This window comes from Rutidosis leptorrhynchoides, chromosome 7, assembly GCF_046630445.1.
Source record: "Rutidosis leptorrhynchoides isolate AG116_Rl617_1_P2 chromosome 7, CSIRO_AGI_Rlap_v1, whole genome shotgun sequence".
NCBI classification, from domain to species: domain Eukaryota; kingdom Viridiplantae; phylum Streptophyta; class Magnoliopsida; order Asterales; family Asteraceae; genus Rutidosis; species Rutidosis leptorrhynchoides.
Genome location: NC_092339.1, coordinates 18,428,703 through 18,438,240, shown reverse-complemented (window position 1 = coordinate 18,438,240; position 9,538 = coordinate 18,428,703). Strand labels below are relative to the sequence as shown.

Sequence of the window (9,538 nt, the reverse complement as noted above, 5' to 3'; positions counted from 1 at the left end):
CGGGGTAACTTTTGTCTAGTAGCGATATTACAAACAGTAACTCTTTCGATTGATATATTTGGTATCAATCAACTTTAAACTAAAATCTTGTGGCCTAATGCTATACTGAACTTTTGATTAATGATAAACCTATGAACTCACTCAACCTCGTGTTGACTTTTTAAAGCATGTTTATTCTCAGGTACTTAAATATTGCTTCCGCTGTATATCTGGTGCTTTGATGATGATTGCTTGTTATGCTTGGAGTCTTCATTACATATCATATCAATTAAAGACATTTAATGCTCTAAATACAATGTAATATATTTATCTTCCGCTGCAAAACTCAATAAAACGTCTCATATAGAGTCATTCTCGTTTATACAACTGTGATTTGATATAATTAGTCACAAATACCTCAGGCCCTATTTGGGGGTGTGACATCAAGTGTTCATGCTAGTTATGTCAAATAACAAGATCGAGCAAATAAATCACATTTTCATGTTAGACTCGAGCCATAGACACTAACTAACACCATTTCAAGTCTATAAGACGAATTAGAGAAATCTAGAGTTTTAGAAAAGTTACCCAAACGAGATGAAATTAGTATCAAGTTGTAGAGGATGAAGAGAGGATTCCAAATATGTAATCGGATTTGTTGTGAGCTTCCTAGATCCGAATTAGATGATAAATCTTTGATTATGTGAGTTGGGAGTAAAAATGGAAGTATGAGGAAGAGAGAAGAGATGAGTGAATGAATGAGTGGTGGTGGTGGTGGTGGTGGGTTGACTAGTTGACCTAGTCAACTAGTTTGCCCACTTGACAACTTTAGTCCCTCGAGTTTGAAAGCGAGTGCGTGGATTAACCAAACGAATTATTTTAAAAACGCTAGAGTAAACAAGAGATGTTATAATTAAATAACGAAAATATTGGAAACACTTATTAACGGGGGATACGAATTTAGATAACGAAAGATATTATCTAAAAAAAAAGACGCTGTTAAAATAAATTTAACGAAAAAAGGCGGGATGTTACAGTATCAGCGAAGTGTGTGATCAGTTATACCCAATAAGACCATTTTTAATGGTGATGGTGATGTTATTGGGTTTTTGATGGGGTATAATGTTGATGTGACAAATGTGATAGTATAAAATTGATTTTGAGTTAGTTTGTAGTGGTGTTGGTGTGATAGTGGTGTTATAGAAGCTGGGTCCTACCATTTTTAATTTCTATTTCATTTTTTTTTTATGTTGAGTTAGTTATATTAAAATATTTCATTAATTAAAAATAATAAAACACACTTATAGTAAAAATTAATAAAAGGATTACAATTTATTAAAATACCTAAAAACAATACGATTACTACTTAATCAAGTCCTGAATTAAGTATTCCCACTTCGAAAGTTGGTGGACGGCCTCAAATGTGTGCGGTGAGATCTTGTTAAAGTTGACTATGCATGTTCTTTATCCGAAATATCAAATATTTGGAACATAGATTTCATATTGTAAAATGGTTTTTTTTTTTTTTTTTTTTTTTTTGAACGGCATGCTTGCATCAGTGTATCATTTATTTCAACGACACTCATCATTTGCACACACATACGCGTTCGGGAGGAAACCCGAATCGCATTACAGGAACCCGATCCGTTAACCATCCCGAGGGGCAGGCGGACCGGGTTTGAATCCTGAATGGATCCGGGAGAAAACCCCCCGAGGTCAATCTGGATATAAAATGGTTTTTATGATGTTAAATACAAGTGTGAGATGTATAGGAAAATAAAATTAGGTTAATGGTATTTATAGAAAAATAAAAATAAAAATAAAAATAATAATAGCCGTTCATAAAATAGCCATTGCAAACACGTGGCTTTTGTTGCTTTTCCATTTTCTCGTGATACTCTCATGTTGCCGGAAAAAAAAAGTGAGATGCCGCACGCTAAGGCGTGATAACTCGCGTGATGGTGTCATACCACCACTATGCCGCCGGGTTAAAAATATGATCGTGTGATGCGGATAAGTTGCACGAATCTTTGTATTGCTCGTTATTCAATGACCCCAGCCGTATTCTTTGACTCTTTCAAGTCTTTGTAGTAATCATGTTAAGTTAAGCCAGAGACTGACGACTTTGGTCAGGACTTTTGTTCTAAACCGTATACTCCGGATTACTACAAAGTACAAACCATATATGACTTTTATTCCTTTGATAAACAAATTTATTTAGTTTTATTTATTTATTTCAATTACTTGATCTTGATCAAGAAATTTGAAAAGAGTTTGTTTAATTAATCGACAATTCATCTGTTCATATATATAGAAGTTATATTCGAACATACATAAAACTATTATCATGATTGTTATGATGTACGTATACGTATGCATCTCTTAAAGATTTAATGACAAATACTTAAGACGACAATTAGTTTCCTATAAATTAACATAAATATATTGATGTAATAAAGGATGACTTTTTCAATCAATTGCATATGCAAAATTAATATGCACAATATACACTTTGGAGTTCATTGAAACGCAATAGGGAACCTTGCAAAATTCTTATCAACTCAAACTCATATCATTCTCAATCAGCAATAGAACTAGAACATCAACATGATTTAATTATATTATATACATTAATCCCTAGATTGATTTGCTGGATCAAAATCTTGCCAATATTGTGAAGGGCCAACACTTGATGAACTTCCTATATCCATTGAATTAGACGAATTAGTATAATTCAAAACATTGTTATCCGACGTTGACATCCCTTGTTCGCTAGCACCACGAAGAATTTTCGTATAATCTAGAAGATTAGGGTACGGGGTTTGAGATAAAGGTCGAACTATTTGAGGCAATTGGTCAGTATTTGATACAAACATGGGCGAGACTTGTGATGGTGGACGATTGATATAATAACCTAATTCGGTCCTCCCTTGAACTCTTTCAGGGAAATTGAGTTTCGCTTTGGTTCCTTTAAACCTAAGAGCCGCTTCATCGTACGCAAGTGCTGCTGCCTCAGCTGTCTCGAATGTGCCTAGCCATACTCTTGCCGCTTTTTGTGGATCGCGTATCTCAGCAGCCCATTTTCCCCATGGTCTTTGCCTCACTCCTCTATAGTGTCTCCTCCTTTGGTTCCCTTCATTACACAATCAAATATTTGAATTTTGAAGCAAGAAACATTTAGAGAATGATAAAAAGTTATCCTGTTCCTTATTAAATTAAGATGAATAACATTTGAAGATATTATTTGAGTAATTTGATAATCAGTGTCCCACATCGGATATGAGAAGAAACATATGTATGTATATATGTTTAGAGGGAGCATTGTCTCTCACTAATTGATTTAAAGTATTAGGGAATTGTTTTATGTAACTAATAATTAGTTAGCTAACTACACCTTAAACTTTTGATCTAGGTTTCAACAATTAAAGGGGATGTATTATCAAACTAGCTAGCTTAAGTTTAGAGGTGAACATCTTGTATTTCCAGTCTTATAATAATTTTACGTACTATATTTACATTGGTACTTGAAAGTATATACTTATCATACATCTAAAGAAAAGAGAAATAATTGAAGACAATAATGAATTAATTAATTCTATAACCCTGTTAGATCCTATTAATTTTGTCCATCCCTTGGCTTAGAACCCTAGCTGAATAAAAAAAAGTAAGATGGATGGTCAAATAACCTCCAAAAAGTCACATAATTGCTACCTATTTAAATGAGAGCTCGTAAAATTACGGAGTAAAATGTTTGTTGGTTTGAGTTTTGATGAAAATACAATCTTTTATTTTTTATGCTTTTATTTTTTATAAACACAACTCACACACACAGGGACGGATCTTTGGGATGGCAGAGGTGGGCAGTGGCCCCTCCAAAAATTTGTTCTCTTAGTGTAAATTTTATTTTCTGGGATCTAAAATATAAATATTTTATATAATAACTCCTCCAAGATTTTAGAATTTTTTCATATATAAGTTTCTGAAATTATTTTAGCCCTCCCACTAAAGTCGTTCAAGATCTGCACACACAAAATATTTAATACGACTATTTTTCGAATGTATATAATGTGTGAATTGTATGTATGTATACGTAGGATCCTTGTTGTAAAAAAGGTAAGAATATATTTAGGGTTTCAACTAGTACGTAATACGGAGTACAATAAATAAATAGTACTCGTACATCTTAATATATGGACAAATTTAAAAAGGTTTAAATTACCTGGTGGCTCTTGATGAGTGTGTGATGGTTGTTGGTTAGGGGTAGCAGAAATGGAAATGGTGGTGTCACCGGAGGAGGTGGTGGTGGTGGTTCCGATGACCTGAGACAGAGCAGAGACGATGGCGGACATATCTTGTTGTGATCTAGTTGATGAGTAAAGTGGGAATATTTGATCATCATCAATATTATCATCTTGTTGTTGGTGTTGGTATTGATTCTGAGCTATTTGTTTGTCGTCCTCCGACGACATCGTTTCATGATCGTCGGCCGGAAGGGCCCTCTTCCCAAGTCTCCGGTGAGGATCCACTTTGACTAATTAATTACAGTAGTTTATGTTCCCACTTCACAAGTTAGTACTCGCAAATATTTCAAGAGAGAAATGAGAATCGGTAAATATAGGGTTTTGGACAACAACTTTATAGCATAATTTAATTATTTATTTCTATGCAACTTTTCGTCTCCATATATTGTTACTTATTTTCTTTCGGTTAATTAATTTTGCCAGTTTAAAATTAATAGTGTGTTGTTCACATCAACAAAATTTTATTCCAGTTTTCTTCAAATCTTTTATATTTATGTTTCTCACTCAGAGCTAACTAACAGTTACGTGGCACGAGACTTGTTAGACTGTTTCCAACCGTGGCGGTGACATCAAAGTCAAGTGATGTACTTTTTGGTGATGTGGCAAGGTCAAAAGATGAAGTTAAATAAATGGGAGTGTCAAATTTGTGGGTTAAATTTGTGAATGGGTGATATGGTAAAATATTATTGATAGTTAGGTATAAAATATATTAATTAATAATATATAAAAATATTTGAAAAAATCTGATTGGCTGACACACATTTGACACACCACTCAAATTCTCAACTGACGCCCCGGGCGTCAAATTTTGATGCCGTGTTAGGGGCGTCAAGGGCGTCAAATCTGTTGCCAAGTGGGATGATGAGAGTATTTTGACGCCGGGTTATATACAGTCTTAGACCAATCCCAACCATGACGCCGTCATCGACATTTTCTCAGCGCCACATCAGCTTTCTCTCTCCTCATTTCTCACCACTTCCTCCCATAACATTCTCATAACACACTATTGCTAACCATGACATACGTCCTCATTTTTTATTATTATTATTATTATTATTATTATTATTATTATTATTATTATTATTATTATTATTATTATTATTATTATTATTATTATTATTAATTATTGACTTTTTTGCTCAGTTGGTCCCTCTATTATACCCCAAATCGCTAGTTTAGTCCCTCGGTTTTTAATTTGGCAATCAGCGTCCCTGAGTTATTTTGATTTTGCAATTGGCGTCCCTCCGTCAAATTTCTGTTAGAAAGGTCCGTTAACCTTGTCATGTGCAATGCATGTGAGAGTAAAATCATCTTTTTACTAAGACAAGGGGCCACCGGCGCAAAAATATCTTAACTAAAAGTGAGGGACCACTGGCGCAAAAATAAAAACATAGAATTTTTCTCTTTTTTTTCTTTTCTTTTTTTTCTATTCTTTTTTTTCTCTTTTTTAAAATTTTTTTCCTTTTTTTTCTTTTTTTAACATTTTTTTTTGTATCGAAATAATACAACAAACTTCACTCGAATTACACTTTTGTACATAAATAAAAACATAGAATTTTTCTTTTTTTTTTCTTTTCTTTTTTTTCTGTTCTTTTTTTTTTCTTTTCTTTTTCTCTTTTTTTAAATTTTTTTCCTTTTTAACTATTTACTTTACTGGAAATATAACATGATAATAATTTTTTAGTGAAATTTTATTTTATGCATAAAAATTAACAATGTCCAATTTTGACATTTTACGTGTTAAGCCATATATCAATTTTAAAATGCCAAACACTTAAAAAGTGATTATTCAATTTTTGCGACATTAAACAGCATAATCGAATCCAAACACTCAACTAATGAAATGCGTTTTCTCACAGCTGATTATTTGATTTTGATTATTTAAAACGCATAATCTGTTTTCAAAACGCAATCCCAAACACCCCCATAATAACAACCCTTAAAGTTGTCAATAAGAAATTCGAACACGCAATATAATAATAATAATAATAATAATAATAATATTAATAATAACTTTTCTAATAACAACCATTAAAATTGTCAATAAAAAATTCGAACACGCAATATAATAATATTAATAATAACTTTTCTAATAACAACCCTTAATGGTTGTTATTAGAAAAGTTATTATTATTATTATTATATTGCGAGTTCGAATTTTTTATTGACAACTTTAAGGGTTGTTATTAAATCGAGAATAAAAAGATTCAAGAAAAAAGTCAAGTGTGGGGAGATTTGTCAATATATATGAACTGTTATCACAAGAGTAGCCGACTTCGGTACAATGAATGCAGTGTCGTTGTCCTGAACACGAGGATAACTGTGGATGACACACCCACCTTTCAACAAATATGAAACAAGTTTATTCACCTTTGTGGGTAGCTCCATGTACAAATGGTCCGATCATTTCTCAAATCACCGTTCTGATGTTCCGATGTATATAGTAAAAAAAAGCTAAAAAAAAAGATTAAAAAGAAAAGAAAAAAAAGAACAGAAAAAAAAGAAAAGAAAAAAAAGAGAAAAATTCTATGTTTTTATTTATGTACAAAAGTGTAATTCGAGTGAAGTTTGTTGTATTATTTCGATACAAAAAAAAAGTTAAAAAAAAAAAGAAAAAAAAGGAAAAAAATTTTAAAAAAAAAAGAGAAAAAAAAAAAGAACAGAAAAAAAGAAAAGAAAAAAAAAGAGAAAAATTCTATGTTTTTATTTTTGCGCCAGTGGTCCCTCACTTTTAGTTAAGATATTTTTGCGCCGGTGGTCCCTTGTCTTAGTAAAAAGACGATTTTACCCTCACATGCATTGCACATGACAAGGTTAACGGACCTTTTTAACAGAAATTTGACGGAGGGACGCCAATTGCAAAATCAAAATAATTCAGGGACGCTGATTGCCAAATTAAAAACCGAGGGACCAAACTAGCGATTTGGGGTATAATAGAGGGACCAACTGAGCAAAAAAGTCTTAATTATTAATATTATTATTAACTATTACCGGTATTATTATTACAGTATATTATTAATATTATATTATAATTATATTTACATTACTTTGATATTTACGAAGTATAAAATTGAAAAATAAAACAGAGAACTTCTCATCATACATTTGTAGTGGGCCCCATAATAAAAAAAATTATATTCTTCTATCTTCTAATTCTTCTTCTTTTCATCTACCACCATTAAACACCATTTTCATTCACTGAAAACCCATTTCATCCTTTCCCTTTTAATCAAGAAAAAAGCAGAATAATAAGATCGTAGGCCAAATATTCCATAAAGCTTCCGTCCTCAAATATGCTTGTGGAAGAAATGAAGCAGGGCGATCAAACCGAGGTCGGTCGAGGGCGGGGACAATGCCATCGACGCCCTCCGTTGAAGTGGATAATGACACCCCCGAGGGCTTACCGCTGGGAATGGTCTTATATTCTTATATTCGTACTGATGACTAGGCAATTATGTATTGGTTCATTTCTAGCTTTAGTTTTTATTTTTTAAATACTCCTTTAACACTCAATTTTCAATTATATTTAACACATCATTTAACACTTTCATTCTATTACTCCCCATGCATGTTACCAACACGCATAACACATCACCGCCAAATATCACACCCTACCCACTGCATCTACATGTCAAAAAAACCTGTCACCATTTCAAAAGGACTAATAAATAAATAAATTATAAAATCAATTAAATATTAATGAATTCATTAGTGTGAGAGCAGATGCACAATTGCACTTTTACGGAAGAAGAGGCAGATGATTATGGCCTTTCATTTTTTATCAGGCGGTCTAGATATACAACACAATATATTTCATATGCATGATATTATATATTTATAATATAATATTTTATGGGTCTATTAATAATTGTCATGTTTTGACCTTTTAATGTTTGGGGGATGATTCTCACACACTGTTTTTTGATCCTCACACACCAATTTACTTGAACTCCTCCCTAATAATAGGGTAAAAGGGTGTGTGAGGATCAAAAAACAGTGTGTGAGAATCATCCCCCTTAATGTTTTTTCTTTTCAACTTATAATAATTGATAAAACTCATACTAATAAAAAATATATTTAAAAGCTGATTCACTCATATAATATTTATCAAATAATGTATACAAATATGTATATTTAAAGTCAAAGTTAAAAAATTAACGTGCTTGCAAATTCATTTACCACGAGAAAGATATACAACACAACAATAATACTTCATTTCACGAACTATAAATATGTAAGTGTTAACCTAAAATTACCCAAATCTAAAACATGTTGATTTTCTATTAAGATCACTTGTCAGTTGTCACTTGTATTTGTAAATAGGAGGTCATGTACGACTGCTAACCATATCAACACAAGTACACAACCACTTGAAACAACCCAACCCGTATTAAACACGAGTAAATTTTTTTTTTTAAATAAAACCCATTAGCACCCAATTAAACGGTTACATATATCTCATTTAACAACATCACAAGTTAAATGTTTACAAGAGGCACAAAGGCCATTAATCAAATGTATTACAAGTTCGACCCGTTTAAAATGATAGTTTTAATCCAAACTACACCCGAGCATGGTTTGGGGCTAAACTACCCAAAACGCTAGGTCGGCTTCAAAAGCTTCAACATAAATCCAACATGGGGAACTAGTATCCAACAACCCCCTTTCCCTTCTCCGCACCTGCATCTAAAAAGATAAACAACGAGAGCGGTAAGCTAACGCTTAGTGAGTGCAATAAGTATACACATGCATATTGTTAACACCTATTTCCTTATGAGGTAAGGCTTAGTGTGCCAACAAGATACTAGAAGTAATCTAGCTTTAGGAGGGCGGAGTGTTGCCGATTGATTTTTACCTTCGGGAAATAATCCCTGCAGACCCGGTTCACAAGTGTAGAAACTTGTGGGGTGGCTTAATCAATCTGTCGTCCGTAGAGCGTAGAAATGCTAGCCGGATGACTTCTAGTGAGAGAAAGTAGAGAGAGAAAAGCGAAGTGAAGTCTCAGCTCTCAAAGTTGTCAGAATATCTGAACTGTGTAAAATGACGACCCAAGGGGTCTATTTATAGTGTCAGATCCACCAGATTGCTTGGGGACACGTGTCAGATGATGATACGTTCTGTTATTCGTGATCCGAAATTTATGCTGAAGGTGGCGTTCTCCGGCCAAGGCTTACGCGCTAGGCGGCCTTCAGGGCTTACGCATGACGGAGCAGCCTGTACAGCGGGGAATGCTGGACGGATAACTCTACAGAACTGTT

At 33.1% G+C, this 9,538-nt stretch overlaps 1 protein-coding gene across 1 annotated transcript; it reads right to left on the bottom strand.

Annotated features, from left to right (window-relative positions):
• Nucleotides 1–2,447: 2,447 nt before the first annotated feature.
• LOC139858750 (ethylene-responsive transcription factor ERF114-like) lies at nt 2,448–4,704 on the bottom strand. Its single transcript, XM_071847587.1, has 2 exons — nt 4,199–4,704; nt 2,448–3,112 (listed from the first exon to the last, which is right to left on the bottom strand). Exons 1-2 carry the CDS (start codon nt 4,446–4,448, stop codon nt 2,610–2,612), a joined length of 753 nt encoding a protein of 250 aa, XP_071703688.1. The 5' UTR covers nt 4,449–4,704; the 3' UTR covers nt 2,448–2,609.
• Between the last annotated feature and the right edge of the window lie 4,834 nt (nt 4,705–9,538).

Bases quoted from the DNA above. Each gene is read 5' to 3' on its own strand.
- LOC139858750 (XM_071847587.1), bottom strand. From the start codon at position 4,448: ATGTCGTCGGAGGACGACAAACAAATAGCTCAGAATCAATACCAACAC. The intron at 3,113-4,198 runs GTAATTTAAACC...TGTGTAATGAAG, and splicing joins CACTCATCAAGAGCCACCAG to GGAACCAAAGGAGGAGACAC.